At 43.4% G+C, this 26492-nt stretch overlaps 1 protein-coding gene across 4 annotated transcripts in view; it reads left to right on the forward strand.

Moving 5' to 3' along the window:
- The window catches only part of SPTBN2 (spectrin beta, non-erythrocytic 2), an 812320-nt gene that overhangs the window by 750454 nt on the left and 35374 nt on the right, over nucleotides 1-26492 (forward strand). For all 4 annotated transcript variants that reach the window (XM_069207822.1, XM_069207824.1, XM_069207825.1 and 1 more), the window contains one exon: nucleotides 8802-8877. In XM_069207822.1, coding sequence (XP_069063923.1) covers nucleotides 8802-8877 — 76 coding nt within the window. The remainder of the gene's footprint in view (nucleotides 1-8801; nucleotides 8878-26492) is intronic.

Consider the following 26492-nt stretch of genomic DNA (forward strand, 5'->3'; position numbering starts at 1 on the left):
GATCAACTCTTTGTCGGTTATGTGGTTGCGAAGAAAGGTTGCCAGGGCAGATGCAGACCATCACCCAATGGGCTGTTCTTTGTATTAAAATCTGCTACACACAGGCCAAGAAGAGCCACCCAAAGGTTTGCATGCTTATTCCTCTAGAGCAATAGCTGCGACCACTGCGTTAGCTTGCGGAGTTCAAGTCTGTAGGAATAGGTACTTTGCCCGTTCGGTCGTGCAGGACTTTCTAGTTTGATCTTGGTTCACAGACCCACCTTCATGGATGGTATTGCTTGGGTATCTATTCAAAAGGTTAGGAATCTGCAACTAGAAGTCTGTATCATATGAACAAATTCCTTAACTTTGGTAGTGCCTTATCTGGTAGAGACATATTCTGGTTTTATATTCCTTACTGACCCACCCATCCGCCCTGATACCTTGGACCGGGGGCTTCCCTTTCAAGACTAGTTTTGACGCACAAAACTTCGTGTTCTTCATGGCTCTCAGCTTCTGGCGTGGAAAGTCGTAAAAGGAAACTTACGTCAGCGTGCCGGGGTGGATCCAACATAGACATTTGTGACATCAAATCCAGTGCAGCCGATGCAGACTACAGACGTGGAGCCGATCGACACCACCTAACTGTGCACAGGGGTACTGCTCAAGAAAAATCTCCGGATCCAGACTGATGCCTGAGGAAATTCAAAAGGTAAGGAATCTGCATCTAGAATATGTCTCTACCAGCTAAGGCATTACCAAAGGTAATTAACTTGTTTGTCACAATGGGTAAAAGTAGCCCATGCAATAACCTTCAAAGGCCTGCAAAGTACAGTGCACATACACCAAAAGAAATATTAAGCAGACATTGCTACCACACTGTAAGCACAGTTGAGTATAGTGCAGTTTGGTTCAGACAAGCCTACTTAACTTGCTGCCCGTTATGCTGACTGGGATGTAGGGCAGCCACGAAGAACCTCCTCTTCTGCCTGACTTGGGCAGGTTTCTTTACTGTGCCCCACCTGTGGTTCAGGGTCTTCATTTCCACAGTTGGCCTCTTAATGTTCTTTGGCCTACCTTTCTTATGTTTGCCTTCTAGGGTCCAGTGGAGAACTGTACTTGTGATGGAGTCTTGTTCTCTTCTGATGGTGTTCTATCTATTTTATCTTTTTCTCATAATGATGGTGTCCATCTCTTTCTTGCATCGGGTGAGCAGTACCTAGTTGGAGATGGTTAGCAGCCAGAAAATGCACAAGGTTCTTTTCAGGTGTGGAAGGTTGACAGTTTGATGATTTCACTTTTCGTCATCCTCCAGCATTCTGATCCATACAATAGTGTAGACAGAATGCAGATCTGGTAAAGCCTCAGGTTGGGGTTGGCCCTATCCTGAGATGACCTCCATACATTGTTCAACATAATGAAGGCATTCCTGCTCTTGTTTAGTCTACCGTTGATGTCACTGCCTACTCCTCCATCATGTCTGATAATTCTGCCAAGGTAGGTGAGCTCTTCAGACATGGCTTGGTCCTCTCCATCCACTTTGATGCATGAAGGGTTTCAAATAATGAACGGCTTTACTTATGATTTTTTCATGTGGATCTTCAAGCCAACTTGCTTCGAAAAGATGTTGACGCAAGTCATCCTTTCTTGAATATGCGGGTGTGTGAGAGCAAGGTTCAGGGCATCCACCTAGTGAAAGTCCTCCTGTCTAGAAATTAAGGTCCATCTGATGTCTGTGACTTCAGTTGTGTGCGAATCACCCAGTCGACTAGGTTGAGGGGCAACACCGACATCACGCATACCTGCCCCACACCAGCCTTGATTTCGAAGCTGTCTCCCACCATGCTGGTAAAATTAGCATGGAAGCACTTAAGGAGGAGAACTATCTGCTGCGGGATACCATAGGCTGTCAGTACACGTCAGAGGCTGTTCGAGAGGAAATGTTGAAGGCTTTCTCAAAATCAATGAAGTATTGTTGTCTCTGCCATACCACGCACTGTCTATAATGTTACCAATTGTATTGGCCAGGAGCCTTTCTGTTTTTGAGAGATCGGGTGGCGGGGAATATATCTTCTTTCTGTGGTGGGCCAGTATTCACACCCAAGCCTGTCTCTGCTTTTTGGTTGTCCGCTTTGCTTGTTGATACTGGTCTTTTAAACACTTAAGTGCTCATCCCACAGTGCTTCATTCTCTTTCTCTGTTGTGAGTAGTCTCCCTTGCTTGGCTAGGATAAGGGTATTGTATATTGCACAAGATATACCACTGACTATCTTCGTAATCTTTAAGATTTTTCCCTGTTCTCCTCTACTGGCACCCAATGTTATCCATGTACAACTGCTTGTCTGCTCTTGTCGTTCTTTTAACTGCTCTGTTTGCTTCTATGTACTGTTGCTTATACTTCTCCTGCAGCTTCTCAGATTTGGCCTCCATGGGTTTTTTTTTTCTGCCCCCTCTGTCTTCAGTAGTTTGCCATGTGTCTTGTTTTAGCCATTCTTTCCTCATCCTTGTCTTAGTCCCAATGCATGTTTATCTGCTCTTCACAGATATGGAAGAGATCTGTTCCCATTTCTTGTTGACTGCGTCTGCAGATGCCTCATGCTGAACTTCTATGTCTTCCAGGAGTTGAAACTGGTTTTCATTTTGTAAGACAAATGCGTTCTAGGTCTTGGGGTCCTGTAATTCTGCACCATAGAAGTTCTGTCGTCCTGATGTTTTACGTTCTGAATTTCTAAGTTCCAACTTCACAGGAGCGGTCACTAGATGGTGATCACTACCAATGTCCACACCCCTCCTTTCTCTGACATCTTGCAGGGAGCGTTTCCAGGTGGTGCTTGTCCTCTGATGGTCAACCTGGTTCCTGTGTCTGCACCTGCTGCTCAAAGGCAGAAGGAATGTTCAGACAAAGGCAGTGTCAATATGGAAATCACAGAGCAGTATTAGTAGTTTCAGCCTAAATGTAAGGTGGATAGTTAAGAAAATGTGCTACACACCAAATGCTCTCACAAACACCAGTTAACTGTTATTGTATAAACATTCGTTTGAATTAGCACCTTATACGTACATTTAATAATTACTAATTTGATTCATAATTTCCATGGTTCATCACCTTCTTTATTTCTTAGTGTTTTTGAGAAATGACATGTATGGAGTGGCTGCTTTTAGTTGTTCAGTTAAGCCATTTTTGGGAGTTCATCAGACAGAATAGCCATTTTCATGGGATTGAAAGATAGTAGGAAGACAGGATTGGCAGCAGGCCACTGCTGTGAATGCAATGCATTCAAAGATTGCAGTAACCTGCAATGCTAATCCAAATAGAATTACACGCAAGACCAAGCATTAGGCAGGGAGCACTGCCACGGCCTAAATACAGATAAATTCAATGGAGTTTCAATGTTCATGTGCACAACAAAAACAGCAATTTGACTCATATCAGCAGTGCTATGGAGAGTGTTCAGAGTATCTGTTCAGGCCTTTTCTCCTGCAATACCTGACTCCCCTTGCTTAGGATTCTTAGCATGCATTTGGGATTGCCTTACCATTGTATGCCTTAATCATATGCAACATTTAAAAACGTCTGTTTGACTTTCTCTTCTTCCCTTGACAATTTGTTGGTAACACCACCCTAGTCTTAGATATATTTGTGCAAGTCGGCTGGCTACCATTCACCCTTCTATGATGGAATAAAAAGGATCATGAACTACTTAAAAGTATTAATTAGTAGTCCATTGGGGACCACTAAATGTGACATTCGAAACCTGTTAAAGGCCAAATGATATCTGATCCCAAAGAAGGATGCTGTCAGCCTAATACCATAATAATGGTGGAAATACACTTTGAATTCTGATTCAGGTCACATGTGCGCCAGATTGAGATGAAGGGGTCTAGGATACAGCCCTGCCACACTCACTTAACTCATTTTGGTTCAAGGACAGTTGTTCATAGTGGCTTATGTCCGTTGTTGGTGCCTGCTCGTCAAAAATAGCTTTTAATCGCTCCCTATCTTATAATAATATATTGAATAAAATAGACAAATCTACTATGTCAGTGGTGGTGCTGAAGTCCACGAAAGCACAATGCACCAGCACTACATGAGCACCTTAACAGAGGCATGTGTACTGCACATGCCCTTCTTAAAACTCCTGTAATTGCACTCTTTAAATATATTATTGAGCTGTAACCTCTTTACTTTACACCAGTGGTGTTCTAGAGTGTGACGAAAGAGTTGTAGTAGCTCATCAGGGAACCAGCTGCAGGAGGGTGAGCCTCTTTACGGGATTTCTTCCTCACCAGGTTGAACTGATCCAGGGCTTGTGCCCATGTGGGCAAGATAGTTATCTAAAACGAATTGGGGATCAGAGTCTAGTGGTTTGTGCCACAAAGGTCATTTAACAAACCATTGTCTCAGCTATAACCTGTTTCCAGTTCTGGCACTTCACTAGGGGCACTGAGTGAGCTGTTGTCTTAGCAGACTTCTGGATGTACCAAGAAAATGGAATCCAGTAATGGTCGGACCAAGGAACTGGCAAAGAACAATGTGATTGGCCAAAGAAGGAATTAGAACTGATCATGTCAAGGGAGTGGTACTTCATTCACATGTGTAGGGAGGGTCCAGTCATCAACGTAGAAAACATCAAACATAGAAAAAAGATCAATGTATTTGGCAGGCATTGCTGCAGCTGGATTATCTAAATGGATATTAGAAACACCTGGGACAAATGTATGGGTTACATCCAAATTTGTTTGTGAGCTTACCATTCCAAGTAGGTTCAAGTGCTGATGATGAACTTGAGACTAGTTTTGTACATTTCAATTATTTTCTAACTAGGGGAGCAAGGCTCCCACCTCTCTACAAATGATTGTGAGTCACCACCAAGGTACAGTTAGGCCTGATCATTATAGTATTGGGTATGCCGTTACGCACACAATATTTAGATTATGTTCAATAGCCAAATCTTTAATGACTGAAACGTTTTTTTACTGCTGTCTGTGCATTAATTAATTAATTAAACATCATTTTTAAAACAAACTCCTAGAATCAGCGACATTGGGTAAATCTAAAAAATATTGCTGGTAGAAAATCGGTTCATAAGTAATCCTTGACTGTAATGAGCTTTGGACTTACCAGTAGATGGAGATGGGGAGCTGGCTGCATTTCTGGGAGCTGTTGGAGCACAAATGGGCTTGCCTTTGGTACACCAACCAAGATGACTACCACTGGGCGGCAGGTGAAAGCGAGGAAAAATGGCACACCCACTTAGTTAAAAATACATTGTACCAACTCATTTGAGAACCAGAACAAAAGGTATAGAGTGAAAAGAAAAAGATGTCAAGAAACAAGAGGAAAATAAAAAACACAACTCTATAGAAACTCGCTTCAAAGTCAATGTACTCTCTAGTTCACATTTAAAATAACCAAGCACATGCAAACCAAGCTAACCCTCTGTTACTCGCCCAGTAAAAATGAAGTTACATTTTTTTAAAAGCATCACCACAAAAACAGTTTAAAAAGCACACAAAAAAGGACAGCAGTCGGCTCTGTTCCCTCTTTGCGTAGCTCTGCAACATTGTTAATAATGCACATTGGTCAGAGAGCCCAGGAAATATGTCACATGGCATTACCAGTAGTATACCTAAATAGCTGTGCCATCTATCTTACTGGAATGTATATGAACTTCAAAACGTACTACATCTCCACCTATACATAGGTGTAATTGTCATCTTCAGTTTTTATACATTCTGTGGGAATTTGCCCCTTCAACATCAACTAACTTTTTGTCAGCCATCTTCTTCGTCATTAACACGGTCAACAACCACTTTTCAGCAGCATAGTCATTCATGGGCACCTCATCATCAACATCTTCGCACAATACCATCTCCATCACTGAGGTAAACCAATAGTCTGCACAAGTCTTAATGACACTTTAACATTTGCCACATTCCCTTTGTAACCTCTGCACTTGCTTATCTGAATTACCCCCCTGCCTCTGGGCCATATATTAGAGAACTATCCTCAGATCAAGAGTGTGATTAGGGAAATGAAGAAATGGAAGAACTGGTGCAGGCATTCATCATTGAGAAATAGGAGGATGTGGAAGAAGAGGGGCAACCAGGACTCGTGAACTCAATACACATTTAATCCTATTTAAGGAATTCTTAGGAGATGTAACACATGTACCACTGCAAGTTGGGGGATTATCCTAGCAGTGAAGAGAGACCAATGTCTCTTGTGTCATCACTTTGTTTTACTCTCCTTCTTAGATGCAGCTGCAACCTGCTTTTATGCAACCAAAGGCGCTGGGTCTACACCAGTGACTTGCAAGCGCCCACCAGCTTTGGTAATTGAGAAATGTGAGGAAATGGTTGCAGAAGACAAATATATTGGCCAGCATGATGGCCTTTCACCAGACTGAGAGATGCTTTGGTAAAGCCGAAGACGCTCAAACGGAACCACCACCTGGGGTCTCTCTACCAACGCTTTTGGGAAATGTAATGGCTTGATGGAGAGGGTGTTGTAAACATTTTACTTGTCAGTGACAATGGCTGTAAAACAATATTTTCTCTTTGATTTCAAATCTGTCTACCATCTTGTACTATGTTTAGGAGGAGGGTCTCTTTTGTGTGAAGATCCTGGCCGTGGCCACAGCAAGTCATCAGTGCTATTTTAGTCAATACTAATCTTCTGACATATTAGCAGATTGCTTTCTCAACCAAATTAAACTAGGATGTTATCTCAGAAGAAACTAAATACGACATTGCTGACCGAGAAGAACGAAACCTTGATACTTCTGGAAAAAGTATCAATTGTTTTGTGGCCACCTGTACTAAAGTTGCAAATACAATGGCAGTTTGCCATGTATTGGCACAAACTGTGGCACAGTATTGCCCAGTCCATAAAAAATGCCAGAAGAATGCAGGAATCAAGCGCTAGGCATCCAGCGCAAGGCAGTGGGCCTCCTCTGCCCCTTGGACGTGTGAGTGTACTTTAAAACTCCCATGTTTCACTAGCTGGCTGAAGCACCTGTGCTCAAGAAGTGTGGCTTACTGAGAAGCAGATTCTCCAGACAGAAGATTTAGTCAAGAACACTGTGCATATGCCCATGGACTGCCACAGTTTATTTGGTAAAAATGTAGACATGCTCTGCAAATCATGAAAACTGAAACTGCAAAGTGCTTGTGCTTATGTCAAAGCAAGCCATCCTCTGCATCATGTACGAGGCAGACATACATGCACCAAAGAGGGTGCCAGTGCCAGCTTGGCAATTATTTTCATTCTTGCAGGCAGCATCGGACCTACAGGGCTAAACAGAGCTTAGAATAGAATTGATTCTAGTAGCCTTGAGTGCTGGCAGGCAGCCACAGCTATTTTTCCAGCAGTGGGGATAAAAGCATTGGGATCGGTTGGCTAACTTATAGAATGCCAAGTGGTGGTTCTTTACAATGTCGTGATATTTGCCAGAGACACAGACCATTTCTGCTTTTTCCTCAGACTCCCAGGTTCTGGCATAAGTAAAAGACTGAAAGTCTCCCATTATTTTTCTAGTCTGAGCATCAATCAGCAGTCATGATTCACATTGCTGTGCAAGATGTCTATCCAGTCACAGATACAAATCATGTCGGACCACTCTTATAGGCTAAAGATAACTGACAAGTCATTCACCAACACTTGGCAACCTGTCACTCAAAACCTGAGTGATGAGGACCTAACATTTGGATCCTCTGTCTTGCCAAACCATTGCTTGTAAGATGCTCAGGGGGCATTCATCTGATTCAGTGCTTAGTTAGTCAATAAAAATGTGCCAGTGCCCAAAGCTCCTCGGAAACACTCTGCTGCTGCGACTAAATATGCGTGCACAGATTATTGAGGCAGCACAATCCTAAAGCCTTCTCAGGCCTCTTTAATGCATTTACACCCACTCCCTGCTCTTCAGCTCACTCTTGCAGTTTTCTGCTTTCTCCCTTTGTGGTGCTTCTCCGTCTTTCTCTTCCTCTGTCTTTCCCATATGTATCTTTGGCTCACAGTAAATAAATGCCTGCTCTCAGAAATAAGTGCCAGTGCCCCGCACCAGAAACCACCAGCTCAAACTAAGCACTGATCTGATTGTACGTATGCATGCAAATGAAAAACGTTTGTAATCTAGTAATGTTATGGTTGGGATCTATTCTTAGAGGCACACCTTCCAAATGGTTTTAGAGTCGTATTTTGACAGATAACACATGATGGCTATGTGAGGATACCTTCAGAGACCAGAAAAAAAAAACTCTTCTCCAGTAAGAATTCATGACCAGACATTTTCACAGTTACTCGTAAAAAGTATGCACTTTCCCTATTCAAAATCTATTAGAGATCCACTGATGGGAATAATCTTTCTTACTTGTAACTACACCTCTCCATATTTTTCCTCTTTCAATCGGATTCAGCCTTTTTCACTTCTCCCTAGTACTAGGCTGTTACTACCTTACACACAGTTGGCTACAAAAATCTCAGCAACAAAAGCTTCTAGAGGGATTTGAGCACAAAGGTTTGCACACCATTGGATAGAGTTGGAACCATAAAATGAATTTATGTACTCCTGTTCTAACACATATTTCAGAGGATTCCCTGCTGCACAGCGGGCAATGATTCAAGCATATATGTGACCGATACCAAAGCTGGCTAACTGTAGCTACAGGTAAGTAATGTCTGCCTACTGGGATTTGTCTCCTTATTAATTGCATAACATTCAGTAAACTACTAATTATAACCCTGTTTTCTGAACAGATGTTGACTGCCTGACAGTCACAGAATACAGAAAACCTAACTTGCACTTTTTCCTATTTTCAAGAGCTCACGATCCTCAGAACCTTTCTTTCGAGCCTCTTATAGTGAATGGACTATGGACAGATTCGGAGTCTCCACAGGTATTTCATTTCTGCTTTCACGCATCTTGTCTGCTTCAGCCTTAGGATTTTTTGATATTTCTTTTTAGCATCTGGTCTCCTCTTCTGTCTCTGCTTCTTTGTGTCACCATCATTTCTTTGTTTCTGTTATTTTCATGTTTTCCTAATTTTTTTTTCTTTATTTTCCCTTTATTCTAACTACACTTGTTTCACAAATAAATGCTCCAAAAAGGTTTTATGCTTACAAACTTTTATGTGGGTAGTAGTAAAGAAAACTGTCCCAGGTATAGTTGACGAGGTAGAAGAAATAAGTGGGATAGCAAACATCTAAATTATGAGTGACACAATACGACTGTACGAATGCTGTAGGCAAGGCATACAAGCCCATGTGATGGTTCTTGGGCACTGAGCGCTTAGTGCCCCAGTGGTCTGACTGAAACTTACTTGAGCTCGTCTATTTTAAAGAGTTTCATAGAGACCATGTCTTTCTACTGAGCTTTCAAGGATGGTTGAAGGAAAACACTAAAGGATGGTTCAAATAGTTTCAGAAATTTCAGCCACTGGCAGTTGCTCTGACAGCATTGTAATCCTTGTTTTTGCCCACTTCGCAATGAGCATAGACAGAGCAGAATAGTCCAGTTTGAATTGGTTTGAGGGTTTGCTACATTTGCAAACCCACAGGTTTTGATCCTCTTGAAATTCAATTGTTGGGTTTTGTCAACATGTACTTTTTTCGCCTGAGTTGCAGTGAGGACAGGAGCTTGTATGTAAGCTGGATCATAGACCTTGTACATGAATTTTGGAATGTTGTTCTTAGCAAGTGTAGTAAATTTAGGAGCGTTTATGTACTCTTGATTCGTCATATACGAGGCACACATTGGGAGCACACCCCACTGTATTTTCCAAAGCCACAGCTAAGGGGCAACATGAGACAGTGTCATAGAATATCATAACATAGGCACAAAGGTGCAACTACCAAGTGCAACCTGTCCTGCCTAGCTCTGACAAGTAAGGTGCCAGAAGTGTATGAGTTCAGGATTGAGACCCAGCACCAGGGTACATGAAATTGTGTGTGGTTGGTCTTATCCCCTCATCCTCACGAGAGTTCCAATAAAGATGGTGCACTAAAAGCAGAGTATCAGCCTTGACAGTCAATGTGGTGGGATTCTAATTCTAAACCAGACAAAGAATCAAACACTAATTAGGCGAACCTGTTCATTTATGTTTTCTTTGTTCATTGATACAGCTCCACATCCGCTTGTCCTGTGGTCTCAAATACAGTTTCTGGTAGAGACTTAAAATGCATATTCCTCAGATTTTTAATATTCCCTAGGCATTGGACTGGATCTGGAAACTTCTGAGTAGTACCCCTGCTTGCTGGTAGGTGGCGGCGTGCATCCCCACGGACAAGTTCCATTCCAGAAATGATGTGTGGGTCGTATGTAGTGTGCAAGGGAAATGCCCCCTCCCATGATAGGTTTTAAAGCCTGTAAGGACTGTTGCAAACAAATACCTGTAATAGATTGTCAGTGGGTTGGCCTGTGGTCCCTGAGGTTGAGCCATGACTCTTAACACCTGCAGTGACTGGGCGTCAATAAACCATTCAAGATCACCAGGTGAAATTGTCGCAAAGCACTGTAAGATTCCGCAACAAGACCGGTCCAAGTCAAAGGGTCATTCTAGGGGTCGGTCGTTGAGTTGTTGTTTGCATAAGTCGAAGAGAAAAAAAACACAAAAATCCAAGCATGTCTCAGCCCCTTCTTGCCACTCACATACTCCTGAGAAGGCACCACAGTGTCACCATGCCTTGATCTCGATCAGAAATTTGATCAACGTCAGAGCCCTTTTCTCAACTTGTTCCAGCACAATCCTATTTCCTTGGCCTTACCAAGAGAGATCGAAGAGTTCCACAAGGCCTTACTATGACTCTTCAGATCCTTACATACGTCCTTTGGCACACCTTCAGGCCTTAGGAGCAGAGAGGCCCATCATCTGGGGTACTGCCGTCCGGTTTGCCCTCAGTGACAGTTCGGCTCTCTGATTCCACCTCTAGGCCTCCTCAAGCTCTGATTCCACCTCTGGCGCCACACTCCCCACCAGTTCCCACAGCCTTCACACTGATAACTGCACTAAAAGACAAAGTGCCCACTGTGCTTTCTGACTCAGTCAGCATTGCTCTGATCTCAACGAAGGCCTACCTCTTCTTCCATCGAAGTGCCAACTCCCCCAATTGACTTGGGAGATTAGAGGCCTTTGGTCTTCAGCGGAGGATCGTTACATATCAACCTCCTGAAGCTGAGAGCCATTCTGGGTATTGAAAGCCTTCCTTCTGCCAATGAAAGAGAGGCTGGTGCAGCTGCTTACCACAACAACATCCCCTTGTGGTATTGAAAGAAGCAGGGTGGTATGAGGTCCTGGAACAGGTGCCAGGAGGCACCATGCCTCTGGAAATGGCTGGACCACCAAGAGATTTTCTTGGTGGTGAACTACCTGGCAGGATCTTTGAATGCCAGGGCAGGCAAATCAGCCATCAACGCATAGCTGATCACAAGTGCCTGTTACACCTGGAAGTGGCTCAAGGTCTCTTTGGCAAATGGGGAGAACATTAGCTCAGTTTATTCACCACTGCCGACAATGTTCAATGTCATACTTTTTGCGCATTGGAGTTAACCAGGCATCTCTTGCTAGTAGACTCATTCCACCTAGAATAGAACTCGGTACTCCTATACACCCTTCTGCTAATATCCCTCCTGCGTGGGTTCTGAAGAATGTCAAGAAAAACACATCCCAAGTCGTCCTAGTGGCCTCAGATATGGCAAAGAGAATATGGAATCCAGAACTTCTGGGATTGAGCCTCTTCCCACTGCTCTGGCTATCCTTCTAAGATGACCTGCTGTCACAACAACAGCAGGGTAGGGTTCTGCACCCGAACCTTCACAATGTCATGAATGAAGGTTGAGTGGCGACATCTGAACACTTTCGACCTTCCTCTGGAGGTGGTCAATGTCATCTTGGCAGCAAGGCATCACTCAATAAGAACTGTATACACGTATTGTTCAGTCAGATTCATGGTTTGGTGAACACACACTAGATTGACCCCTACAGGCCAATTTATCTGACATTCTGTTTGTTTTGTCTCTTGCCTGTCCAGAATTTGCTTCGGGAACAGTTAGAGGGTAACTTTGGGCTCCTTAAGCCTTTTTTACAATTACTGTACCAGCCCTAATTTTTTAAGTCAGTGATTGTGACCCAATAACAAGGAAAGTCTCCAACACTTGTATCCTTCTTCTCCTTTTGTCATGACTCAGTGAGACCATCACTTGATCCTCACATTTTTGACGTGCAGTCCGTTTGAGCTGCTTCCCCACTCTCAAGACGGTGTTCCTCATTGCCATCAACACAGCACAGTGAGTGAGTGAGTAAGCTTCAGGCTCTCTGTGTTAACCTGCTTTACACAACTTTCTTCCCAGAAAAACTGGTTCTGCAGACACAAGCATCATTATTATTAAAAGTTGTGACGCTGTTCTACATCTGTCAAACCAACACCCTTCAGGCATTCTATGCTCCACTTCACGTCTCTAAGAAGGAGGAAGGATTCCATGGCTAGGACTTCAAAAGAGCACTGATCTTCTACATTGATCTATCAAACAACATCTGGTGGATGATCAGCTCTTTATGAGGTTCACAGGGTGGAAAAAGGAAATGCCTTGCATAAGAGGGCCATCTCCCTTACTCTGTGTCATACTCTATAAAGATCTGCAATGCAGTGGGCAAAAAGAAGCCTCCAGAAGGTCTGCAAGCCCATTCCACTAGGACCAAAGTTGCTACCACTGCATTGGCATGCAGTGTGCCTGTCCGAGTCCTCTGCCAGGCAGCTACATGGAGGTTGCTCCATACGTTCACAAAGCACTACTACCTGGACAGCCAGGTTCAGTGAGAGGGGCATTTTGTGCACTCTGGCCTACAGGACTTCTTGGTTTGAGCCATTTCACAGACCCTCCTCCTAATACGTATTGCTCTGGTTCCATTTTCAGAAAGTGAGGATTCTGTGGTTAGAGGTCTCTAACAAGAACAAGTTAGTAGTAGTAGTAAAATCTTTATTCAGATATAATAATATCCACAAGAGAAACCCCAATAAAAACATACAGGCAAATCACCGAGACCATACATAGGTTCAATATACTAGAATTCACACGAGATAAAGAGGCATATAAAATATAAATAACACTTAAAGTTCCTCCCCTATATGCAATTCTAACAAACACCTATCACATGAAATGTAAAAACAAAAAATATTAAAAACACAAGTCCTCGCCTACTAACAAATCATCCCAACTGTTTTAAAACAGCAGCCTCTTACGCCTGGCCACCGCTTCTTTAAAAAAATGGCCCACAGAGCTACATACCTCATAATCATTTAACTGACGAAGAAAAAGCAAAGCAGCCCTGAAATTGGTAAAGCTATAATTTCGTAACAGAGGTACCAAGTGCAGTTTTCTTTGAGGCGCATAGTATTTACAGAAAAACATAAAATGTGGCAGCGTTTGTGGGGAGTGCTCATCACAGGGACAGATACAGATCTTGCTGGAGAACTGTCTTTGAGGAAACAACAATAACCTGTGAAGGGACCCTAGTCTGAAGTGGGTTAAAAACAATCTCTTGTACACATTATGTACAAACAATAAATAAGGGGCTGGGCCCGGGCACATTTGTACCATACATTAATCTTTGATAGTTACCTTGACCACTTCATTTGATTCACGAGCCGCCCACCTTAACTCAGGGAAGTGGTCACATATCCACGTTTTGTCTTTTTTGGTAATCAAATGCAGATTTTTAAACAAATGTGGGTAACTCACTTCATTCAGAAGTCCTTTGATGTCTTTCAGCCATGGGATTGAACAAGCGGGATCACTAAGAAGGCAATCCTGAATTATCAGCTGGTTGAGGGCGGCTTCTTTATTAAGCCAAATTGCACACCACAGCTCCAGCATGGCGGAGCTAATTCTATCCTGTAAGTATTCAAGACCCAATTCCTGGTGGACAGAAAAATGGGGAGTAGAGGGCGGGACACCCAACAACCGGCGACAGAATCAATTTTCCTCTACGTGAAGGTTCCCAAAATCTTTATACCCCCACAACCCCATGCCATAGGTCACAGCCGGCAGACATTTTCTCTTATAAACCTCAAATATGGGGGCAACCAGGGATATATTGGCGACCAGGGAATGGGTAATACCCACTGTACACACTTTGCGTAAAACCTTTTTGTTTTAAAGCAGGGACGCCAACTACATGCTTTGTCAAATTCTAGCCCCAGATACGAGAAGGAACCTACTTTTGTTAAAGCTGGTTCTCCTATCCGCATAGGGCACGCCTTGGTATTTTTAGGGCCACAAAAACTATCCACTAGCAGTTTGAGCCCATTTGCAGTCCTCGCCAGTAAGACTGCATCATCTGCATACAGTAGGGCTGGAATGGCGTTATTGAGTATGCGTGCACATTAGCTTCTGTAGAAACCAAGGTTTTCTCTAGGTCATTAATGTATAAAAGAAATAGAATGGGGGCAAGAACACACCCCTGACGAACACCCTGTCTTACACCAAATTGGGAGGTGGTCTCGCCAGTAAACCCATACTTATTTTTGTCCTCTGGCCCTGGTGAAGGAGTCTCAAAAGATCTACTAGGCCGTCGTCAAGCCCCATGTTTAGAAGAATTGCCCAGGGTTTTTCCCTATTAACATAATCAAACGTGCTAGACAAGTCCATAAAGGCCAAGTGAATGGACCCACCTTTCACATACTTGTACTTGGCCTTAAGAAGGTAAAGGTTCAGGCACTGCTCAATTGTGCTCAGACCTTTCCTGAAACAATATTGGGCCCAAGAAATCATTTTTTTCTCCTTCACCCAAGAGATCAAACGTTCCAAAACCACCCTCCCCGTTAATTTTGAGGAGTCGTCGAGCAGCGATATTGGCCGATAAAACCTAGGGTCTAGGGTATTGCCTTTTTTAAAAATTGGAACCACTACAGAAGTTTGCCACGATATAGGGGGTCCAATCCTGCACTACATATTAAGGATCCTGGTCAACAAAGGGGCCCAAACCTCTGACTCTAACAAGAACAAGTTACTTAAATTTGGTAATGCTCTTGCTAGTAGAGACTCATTTGAACCCCAGATTTCTCACTGACCCTCCCATCTCCCATTCTGTGAATTGCGTTCTACCCATTAATAAGATTCCATGTCTAAGAATCTGCACACTGGTCGAAGTCAATTTTCTAATGGGGCTCTGCATCTGGGGGTGTGAACAACCTCGAAAGCAACTGATGTCAGTGGGTGGGAGTAGTGCCTGCACTTTCTTTCTGGTGCGAAACAGTGTCAGTGGAGAACTAAACAAAACCACCTACTGGCGCGCATAGGTAGTGTTCTTCTGGATCTAGCCTGACACCTGGGAAATAGTCAGAAGGTGAGGAGTCTGTGGTTAAATAGTCTCTACCAGAAACAGCATTACCAAAGGTAAGTTACTTGTTCATCGCAACTACCACAGTGTTCCTCGTCCGGAGCATATCCTTTAGTACAAAGATTCTCACCTTTGCTTTAGTTATTTCAAAGTTGCTCAGGCCAATATCCTTATACATGGATCTCTTTACTGCAGCTACTTGAGATTCTGCATATTCCTAATTATTACATTTCAGATTTGCCCATCTTAAGTAAAACCTTTCACTCCCAATTTATGTGTTATTAATATTTATCCTGTCAGTGCATTTCTGGCTATGGTAAGCACCTGAAAATAACAACAAAAACCATTAACATTCATTGCATGCCTTTACATCCTTCTACCCTGAAAAACATTTAACATCTGCAATTGCCTTCACCTCATAGTCTACCAAACTCTGTTTTCATAATCTTTTCAAGTCAATTGACCCACCACCACTGCTCATTGCACATTAATTCAAATGCAGAAGCTTTATTTTTCCTTAAAGGCTTTGTCTTGACTGAGAATTAAATCGTAGGCCACTCCCTGAATGCTCAGTCAATGACTTTCTGCTGTCAGGAGCCCAACTACCAATAGGTGTGCTAGGATCATGAAAGACCAACTCATAGAGAAACTTATTGCATACCACAGGCTCTTGAAAAATCCCAATAGGGACAAAAACAGAAAAATCTAAGTGAAAATGACACAGCGATGTAAGGAGAATAAAAAAGGCAGCCTGTTTATGCAAAAATGCAATCACAACTTGCAGTTGCAGAGAGGTGGTGTGTGTTAGAGGAAAAACTTGTGTTGAATTAGACACACAGGTGATGTAACTTATAACTTGAGACTGATTTCTTGAAGCATCCTAGTCTCACCAGACACCTGTCCTCACTACTCTGATCTGGAATCCTACGCCCTCACTCCAGCTGCAAAAAATATTAAAATTCTATCACCTTGCCTGGTATGACTTAAGCACATTCTGTGCATAATACAGCATCTCATACATCTTCCTTTTGTAACACAAAATTGCAAAGGAAGTGAATCTACACTGAATGTACTAAATAAATTAAACTTGAAAATAAGAATGTTGTTAATCTTAGAGAAATGAATTACATCTATAAGAGTCATGTCAGACACCTTTTCACAGTAAAATAGCCATACAGATGTGCTGATCTTCTCACTAATCTCTTTCCACTTCTGTAATTTTTGCAGTCAACATTTCTTATCTCTCCATGATCCAGAGTCACAGCAGACTCTCTACAAAAACTGACATGTGATCACAAGTTGATTCTTCTGAAACTCCTCTACTGTAAGGGAACACTGTTCAAATCCAAGATGCAACCATCTTGAGTCTTTAGCACGTTAAGACGTTTGACTCTGGTAGGACCTTTGAATTTTGACCATTATTTATCTCCTACTGGTACCATCACTATAACCCCATACCCTATATTTACCCTTAAGTGTGTAGTTAATTTGTTTTAAACCTTCATAATTTTTCATTTTAATTGTTGAGGGTTCTCTCTCTTTCTGCATTCTTCATCTGTACCGACATTTTCTCTACATTTGTTTCAACGTTTCCAAGCAGGGGCCACATTAATAGTTGTTTTTCTCCTTGTGAACAACTCAAACAGTGTGGTGGCGTCAGGAGATACTCACTATGCAACTACCATTTGTCCCATCCAGTTCTTTCCATTTGACCTAGATAGCTGAATACTTCAATTTATCATGTAATTAAATCTCCACTACATCATTTACTTGGTGATGATATAGTGCTCATCTTTGGTGCTTGATGCAGGTCTCTTCTTAATAACTGCACCAGGAGGTACTCTCTATGCAACTACCATTGTCCCACCCCCTTCATCCAGTTCTTTCCATTATACCTAGATAATTCAATATTTTACTTTATCATTTAATTAAATGTCCACTACATCATTCATTTGCGGATGATATATTGCAAATCTTTGGTGCTTGATGCAGGTCTCTTCGTAAAAACTTTTCATCTCCTTAAAGGGCAGCTGAACCCTTATTATCAGTTACTGTTGCTTGGTAATACCTTCTGTGTCAAATGCCATGTTTAAGAATTCATAGACTGTCTTTGTGGTGATATCTTAAACACTTTGAATCCTGGCCACCTAAAAAAGAAATCCACCCCAATTTCTTACTCTCCTCAGTGTTTTTAGTTTTTAAACAGATTTTATTAGTTTCTGTGAATACACACATTTGCAACAAACACAAGACGTTAATAAGCAAAATATCAGGCAGTGCGAGCAGAATTCATTTTTGTTGGTAATATTATCATAATAACAATATATAATTAAATTGCAAGGCTTGATTCATTGATGATCTGTTTGTTGTCACATGCATCAGTGTGACAACTTCTGTTCTTTCCTGAAACTAACCAACTCCCTACCTACTGCCTCCCGAATTAGAACCATATCCAAATGTGCCCAAATTCACTATGGATTTAATGGACGTGTCAGGGAACAGTCGAGGAGGGGTACAGCAGATTAAGTGGAATGCACAGATCTGTAACTGGTTTTAGGAAGTATGGAAGATGCATAACTTTTAGGATTGGCGGGCCATCTTTTCCAATTAGGAAGAGAGGGGGTGTTTGCCACATTCCAGCGGCTAGTTATCTGACTCTTTGTTAGTACTAAAGCCAGGTATGTACATTTTGCCACCACACTGGTTCCCTTGGGTCTCCTAATATGCAGTGTCCTTCTGAGTCCCAATGTTGCAGTTCAGTTACTTCTCTTAGTGAATTGCAGACACTTTCCCAGTAGGATCTCAAGGAGGGGCATGCACACAACATGTGGAGGAGGTCAACATCCTCCACATGGTAGCGGGGGCATGTGGATGTTGCTGAAGGGAAGAGAGTGTGCCCTTTTAGTGGGGTTAAATATTATGGAATATTGTGTATTGTATAAACATGAAATTTAAGTTGCGGGGATATGCTTTGCATATTCTGTCCCACATTTCCGTTCTTTGTCATGGAGTGGGTGGGAGTGGTCAGACTCCCACTTCTCTTGAAGTTGGAACAGGGATATGTGTAAGTGTGTGCACTGGGCTCTGTATAACCATCTTACCAAGTGTCTACCCGACCCCCATGTTGTAAAGTGCTTATACTAGTGCATGTGTCTGGCGTTCGTCCCCGGAAGTCATCCAATGCTGACATATATATTGCAGTATGTTAGCATGCATTGTGAATAGGCCCAGGTAGTGGGTACCAGATCAATGAACTCGCGATGCGGGATTAGTGTGCCTTTCTCGAACAAATTTCCTAAGGTGGAAATACCCTGGTCCTCCCATTGATGTAGCCTGGTTTGGGACAGTATTCCTGATCGCGTGGGGACACCACATAGGGGTACGTTCGGGGCATACGTGGACGTGATATTAGTCTGACTGATTGCTGCGCACCAATCCCATATGCTTGGTTCACATTCGGCTGTGTGGAGCATTGTTGGCCGGAGTGTGAGAGCACACTGATGATCGGGGTGGGCGATCTGGGGGGGTTGTATCGTGTGCCAGGAGTGTACCAGCCCTGACCCCTTCAACATGCATGCGGTGTGTGTAGGTTGTTAGGTCAAAGACTCCTAATTGGTCAAGTGCTTCAGCATGTTGTATCCTAATCTCTTGCAATTCTGTGAATTGGTTGGGATCACGAATTGCTTTTGTTCTAATTTGCCCATGCAATTTTTTATACGGACTAGGTCTTTTAGGAGTTTGTGCCTGGCCCCCGTCGCCAAGTTTGTTCACCCCTCTAATCACCACTTTAAGAGCCCCCTATTCTGTCAGCAATGATGAGGCTGTACCCGTGTTAATAGAAAATTAGTCATCAATGGTATTGCCTTTTGTGTCTCTATATACTGTGTCTTCCAGATGGGATGGTTGCATGCACCATGTCGGTGTGGGTGCTGGGACTGGTCCTCATTGTAGTGTTATTTCCAGCAGATTGTGAACAGAAAAGTTCTTAGCTAAATAGGTCATGTCAGTGAAGAGCCCTGACATATGGGTAGGACAAAGGATGCAGTCTAGTTGGGCGTGGAGACCGTGTGGAGGGGAAAAGAAGGTACTCTCCCGAGTTAATGTCCCAACAATGTCAAATGCTATTTTACCTTGAACATGCTTTGGTAATTTTCTGCACAACATAGGAGGTATCCTCATCTGGTAAATGTTATTGATCCTGCGGCACGCGGTACAGTCCCTTACTTTTCTTTTAATTTCTCCATTAAGCTCAAGCCACCAGAAATCACACCTTAAAAACTCTTTAGTCTTGATAAGAATTCCTAAGTGACCATTGTGTTCTGATTCGTTCTAAGACAAACTGGATGAATTAATGAAATTCCTTCAAAATTCAAACCGCCTTCACATAATTCATTTTTAACCCACCAAAAAGGTGTTCTACTACACTAATTGGATCCTTGGTTTTACATCTCCTTTTAATTTTCTCTCAACCTCATGTACAAATTCTTCCCTTTCTGTTTCTCCTTCCCATTCTTCTTCAGAAACAGATCCAACTGTAATCTCACAAACCTTCACATCTTTCCTCATACCCCATTCTTGGCAAAGAGCTCATTGTCTTGTTTTGTATACCTGGAATTTATAATACATTAAACATCCATTTGCATAAGCAGGATGATATTATAGCAATACCTTTCTTCATATACACTTTGCTAAAGGAAGCTGGTTCTCAATACAGAGCTGTAGGAGGCTGGACTGGCTTGTAGTGAGTACCTAGGGGTACTTGCACCTTGCACCAGGCCCAGTTATCCCTTATTAGTGTATAGGGTGTCTAGCAGCATAGGCTGATAGATAATGGTAGCTTAGCAGAGCAGCTTAGGTGAACTAGGAGACGAATGAAGCTCCTACAGTAACACTAGTGCCATATGCACAATATCATAAGAAAACACAATACGCAGATATATTAAAAATAAAGGTACTTTATTTTTATGACAATTTGCCAAAAGTATCTCCGTTAGTACCCTCAGTATGAGGATAGAAAATATACAAGATATATGTACACAATACCAAAATCTGCAGTAATAGTATTAGAAAACAGTGCAAACAATGTATAGTTACAACAGGATGCAATGGGACACATAGGGATAGGGGCAACACAAACCATATACTCCAAAAGTGGAATGCGAACCACGAATGGACCCCAAACCTATGTGACCTTGTGGAGGGTCGCTGGGACTATTAGAAAATAGTAAGGGTTAGAAAAATAGCCCACCCCAAGACCCTGAAAAGTGAGTGCAAAGTGCACTAAAGTTCCCCAAAGGACATAGAAGTCGTGATAGGGGAATTCTGCAGGAAAGACACAAACCAACAATGCAACAACAATGGATTTCCAGTCGAGGGTACCTGTGGAACAAGGGGACCAAGTCCAAAAGTCACAAGCAAGTCGGAGATGGGCAGATGCCCAGGAAATGCCAGCTGTGGGTGCAATGGAGCTGCTACTGGACAGTAGAAGCTTAGGTTTCTGCAGGAACGACAAGGGCTAGAGACTTCCCCTTTGGAGGATGGATCCCTCATGCCGTGGAGAGTCGTGCAGAAGTGTTTTCCCGCCGAAAGACCACCAACAAGCCTTGCTAGCTGCAAATCGTGCGGTTAGTGTTTTTGGATGCTGCTGTGGACCAGGATGTCGCCAATTGCGTCAGGGGACAGAGGGGGCGTCGAGCAAGACAAGGAGCCCTCTCAGCAGCAGGCAGCACCCGCAGAAGTGCCAGAAACAGGCACTACGAGGATGCGTGAAACGGTGCTCACCCGAAGTCGCACAAAGGAGTCCCACGTCGCCGGAGAACAACTTAGGAGGTCGTGCAATGCAGGTTAGAGTGCCGTGGACCCAGGCTGGACTGTGCACAAAGGATTTCCGCCGGAAGTGCACGGAGGCCGGAGTAGCTGCAAAAGTCGCGGTTCCCAGCAATGCAGTCTGGCGTGGGGAGGCAAGGACTTACCTCCACCAAACTTGGACTGAAGAGTCACTGGACTGTGGGAGTCACTTGGACAGAGTTGCTGGATTCAAGGGACCTCGCTCGTCGTGCTGAGAGGAGACCCAAGGTACCGGTGATGCAGTTCTTTGGTGCCTGCGGTTGCAGGGGGACGATTCCGTCGACCCACGGGAGATTTCTTCGGAGCTTCTAGTGCAGAGAGGAGGCAGACTACCCCCACAGCATGCACCACCAGGAAAACAGTTGAGAAGGCGGCAGGATCAGCGTTACAGAGTTGCAGTAGTCGTCTTCGCTACTTTGTTGCAGTTTTGCAGGCTTCCAGCGCGGTCAGCAGTCGATTCCTTGGCAGAAGGTGAAGAGAGAGATGCAGAGGAACTCGGATGAGCTCTTGCATTCGTTATCTAAGGAAATCCTCAAAGCAGAGACCCTAAATAGCCAGAAAAGAGGGTTTGGCTACTTAGGAGAGAAGATAGGCTAGCAACACCTGAAGGGTCCTATCAGAAGGAGTCTCTGACGTCACCTGATGGCACTGGCCACTCAGAGCAGTCCAGTGTGCCAGCAGCACCTCTGTTTCCAAGATGGCAGAGGTCTGGAGCACACTGGAGGAGCTCTGGGCACCTCCCAGGGGAGGTACAGGTCAGGGGAGTGGTCACTCCCCTTTCCTTTGTCCAGTTTCGCGCCAGAGCAGGGCTAAGGGGTCCCTGAACCGGTGTAGACTGGCTTATGCAGAAATGGGCACCATGTGTGCCCATGAAAGCATTTCCAGAGGCTGTGGGAGGCTACTCCTCCCCTGCCTTCACACCATTTTCCAAAGGGAGAGGGTGTAACACCCTCTCTCAGAGGAAGTCCTTTGTTCTGCCATCCTGGGCCAAGCCTGGCTGGACCCCAGGAGGGCAGAAGCCTGTCTGAGGGGTTGGCAGCAGCTGCAGTGAAACCCCGGGAAAGGCAGTTTGGCAGTACCAGGGTCTGTGCTACAGACCACTGGGATCATGGGATTGTGCCAGCTATGCCAGGATGGTATAGAGGGGGCAATTCCATGATCATAGACATGTTACATGGCCATATTCGGAGTTACCATTGTGAAGCTACATATAGGTAGTGACCTATATGTAGTGCACGCGTGTAATGGTGTCCCCGCACTCACAAAGTCCGGGGAATTGGCCCTGAACAATGTGGGGGCACCTTGGCTAGTGCCAGGGTGCCCACACACTAAGTAACTTAGCACCCAACCTTTACCAGGTAAAGGTTAGACATATAGGTGACTTATAAGTTACTTAAGTGCAGTGTAAAATGGCTGTGAAATAACGTGGACGTTATTTCACTCAGGCTGCAGTGGCAGGCCTGTGTAAGAATTGTCAGAGCTCCCTATGGGTGGCAAAAGAAATGCTGCAGCCCATAGGGATCTTCTGGAACCCCAATACCCTGGGTACCTCAGTACCATATACTAGGGAATTATAAGGGTGTTCCAGTATGCCAATGTAAATTGGTAAAATTGGTCACTAGCCTGTTAGTGACAATTTGAAAGAAATGAGAGAGCATAACCACTGAGGTTCTGATTAGCAGAGCCTCAGTGAGACAGTTAGTCATAACACAGGTAACACATTCAGGCACACTTATGAGCACTGGGGCCCTGACTAGCAGGGTCCCAGTGACACATACAACTAAAACAACATATATACAGTGAAAAATGGGGGTAACATGCCAGGCAAGATGGTACTTTCCTACAAGAGCTTTGAAACTTGTTAATGTCCCAAAAATCGCCTTCTTTATCCAAGTGATTTTTCTCACCACCTTTTAGCAATATTGACGTGAAAGCTAGTGTTTTCTTGTTGTCCATTATATTTTGCTTTAGAGCTGCCCACAAGCCTTTTTCACTGGCCATAGTCATTAAGATACATGCATATCTTTAGTGATCCATCAGCAAATGTGCAGCTTATTTAAGATCTTCTTCCTAACTCCTGAATTCCCAATAACATTCATTACTCCATTCAGACTTTACCTCTATTTTGTTTTTTAAAAAAAACGAATTGTTTTTTGTTCTTCAATACTACTACTGATGTTATAGCGTTAACTAAATCTGGTTTTACTCCTGTTTTCCTAATTACATATCCAAGATAATCCCCTGCCTTGCATCCAAATTTACATTTCCTTCCTTAAATGAGATAGTGCTCATGTAGCTTACGCATAACGCTCATGAGCCTTTCATTATGCTCTTTGCAATTGATTACATAAATTAAAACATCTTCTTAAAAATACTATACTCCTGGTAACTGCTAAAATATTAGCCGTAGCCCTTTGAAACACTGAAGCCGAAGTTTTGGCATCCTTAAAACTCTACAAAGCTCCTATAGGCAAAATAAATAGTTAAATTACATGAGCTTTTCTTCAGTCATACCTGATGATATGCTGCCATCGAGTCCACTATGGTAAAATGTTTACTCCATTAAGTAAATAAACTATTTCGCTAATATTTGATAGAGGGAATTGATCTGCAACAAATCTGTTAAATTTACTCATTTCCATAAACAATTGTATGTTGCCCCCCTGTTTTTTTTTTTTTTTTTTTAACAATCATTAGCTATAGTCATTCAGTGGGCTCAACCGACTCAGTAACCTTCACCCAACACAATGACTTAATTCTTTCTCAGCCTTCTCTCATGCTAAACTGAATGTCTCTTGCCTTACTGACAATGTATTTTGGCCCATTCTTTAATCTGATTGTATAGCTGTAGTTCTTCAAGTAACCCAATTAGTTTTAAAACAATCTTGAAAATTCACCAACACTGATTTCACCTTGTCTCCCATGGTATCTTGGCAAATTTGTTTTATTTCATTACTCAAACTTTGTAGAGCAGAATGTTGGTACACTTTGACACCTATTGCCTTCTGTTGTGGCCAGCCTAACAATTATCTTCATTGTCATGTACATATACCTTTATTACAGATGGTATGCCTTTATATTCAATGCATCCTGTGAAATATCCTTCCGTCCTTATGAGCGCTTTTCCAAAACCACCTGGTCTTATATTGGGTTTATTTAACTTCTATCTGTTTTTTTAAAACTTCCTTATATGTCCTCTGCAGTGACTGTAAGCGTAGGATATTAATGAAACAACATCAATGTTTATTTCCTCCATACCTTCACCAGTGGATGGCCATTACACTTCTTGCCAATATACAATTTAATTTCCTTACCATCTTCATTTACTTGTATCAAACCTTTCCCTTGTTTCTTGCTTCTACATTATGCCATAGAATGACCATTTTTGTGGCATATATTGCATGCAAGTCTTATGGGTGGGCGTTTCTAAGCTGGTTGCCAAATTAACCGTCTGATTTAATCTTTGGCACTGCCCTTTGCTTTACCTTTATTTACGTGCTTCATCTTTCTTATTGCCCACTAATTACAAATTGCTATTGCCTTCTGTATGCTTCCTAATTTCATTAAATCAAGTGTTAGAAATGGGGTCTCTGGTTGGCAGTCAGTTTGCACTCTGGCCAAGCAGGGACCCTCACTCAGTCAGGGTAAGGGGCATACACAGCTCAAATAACTACTGCTTACCCCCTTGGTAGTTTGGCACAAGCAATCAGGCTTATTTCAGAGGCAATGTGTATATATTTGTACCAACACGCACAGTAACACAGTGAAAACACCACAAAAGCACTCCACACCAGTTTAGATAAATAGCCAATAGTTATCTGAGTAAACCAAGACCAAAACGACAGAAATCCAAGATACACAAGCAAAGTTATGAATTTTCAAAGATTCAACTTCAGTGTAGCGCTTGGATACAGAAATGCTTCAATTTGTGTGACAGAGTTGTTCCCAACAATCCGATGCCAATGGTGCCGGTCACGGAGTCACACGGACCCCCAGGTACAGCATGTTTTGAAAATGAGGAAACAAGTCCGTGCACTGAGTCGGGGGACACGAGGCATCGCTGGATCCGGTGCAGGGTCGGTTCCAGTGCTGCAGAGCAGTGGAGCGGAGAACTCAGTGCGAAGTAATGGGTTCTTGCTGAGGAGCAGTGGAGATGAGGCGCCATCGGTCCCTGATGCTCCGGCGGGGTCGATGTCCAGTGGGTCAAGACACGGTGGGTGGGGCGACCTCACAGGGTAGCAGTCACACCACGGGCTTTAGGCGCCGTGGTGGAGTCGAGTTTTATGGACATCAGTGACTTGGCACTCAGGACTCACTAAGTCACAGGTTGTCAGTAGGGCTGCGTGGCGTCAGACCTGCAATGTCAGTCGGGGTCGTCACACTCCAGCGCGGACCACAGCTTCAGTTGCAGGCGGGGTCAGGCAGCGTAATCAGTCTGGGGGTGGTCCAGCATCAGTGCACTTTGTTTTGTCTTGGTTTTCATCCAGCTTTCTATCCCATGGGCCCAGAAACTGGAATATGCACCACCTGGCGAGTTAGAGTCCACAGTAAGTGAGCTCAGAGGCTGATAGGTGAAGTCTCTGCTCTCCTTGAGACTTCTTAACAGGAGGCAAGCTCAGTACAAGCCCTTTGAGAAACTTCACAAGCAGGATACACAGCAAAGTCCAGTCTTTGTCATCTCGAAGGCAGAAGCAGCAACTGCAGGCCAACCCAGCAAAGCACACACAGCAAAGGGGGAGTACTCCTCCTCCAATTCTTCAGCTCTTCTCCTTGGCAGAGGTTCCTCTTGATCCAGAAGTGTTCTAAAAGTCTGCGGTTTCGGGTCCACTACTTATACTCATTTCTGCTGTTGAAGTAGGCAAACTTCAAAGGAAAGTCTCTGTTCACAATATCCTACCTTGCCCAGGCCTGGCCTCAGACAAACACCAGGGGGTCAGAGACTGCATTGGGTGAGGACGGGCACAGCCCTTTCAGGTGCAGGTGTCAGCTCCTCCCTCCCCACTGTAGCCCTGGAGACTCATCAGAATATGCAGGACACACCTCTGCTCCCTTTGTGTCACTGTCTAGTGGGAATTCACAAACAGCCCAACTGCCAGCCTGACCCAGATGTGGATTCCATAGGCAGGACAGGCACAGAATGGTTAAGCAAGAAAATGCCCACTTTCTAATAGTGGCATTTTCAAACAGACAATCTAAAAAACAACTCTACCAAAATATGTATTTTTACATTGTGTGTTCAGGGACCCAAAACTCCTTATCTCTATCTGCTCCCAATGGGAAACTGCAGTTAAAAGATATTTAAAGGCAGTCCGCGTGTTAACCTACGGGAG

Source organism: Pleurodeles waltl, chromosome 9 (assembly GCF_031143425.1).
Source record: "Pleurodeles waltl isolate 20211129_DDA chromosome 9, aPleWal1.hap1.20221129, whole genome shotgun sequence".
Classification (NCBI taxonomy): domain Eukaryota; kingdom Metazoa; phylum Chordata; class Amphibia; order Caudata; family Salamandridae; genus Pleurodeles; species Pleurodeles waltl.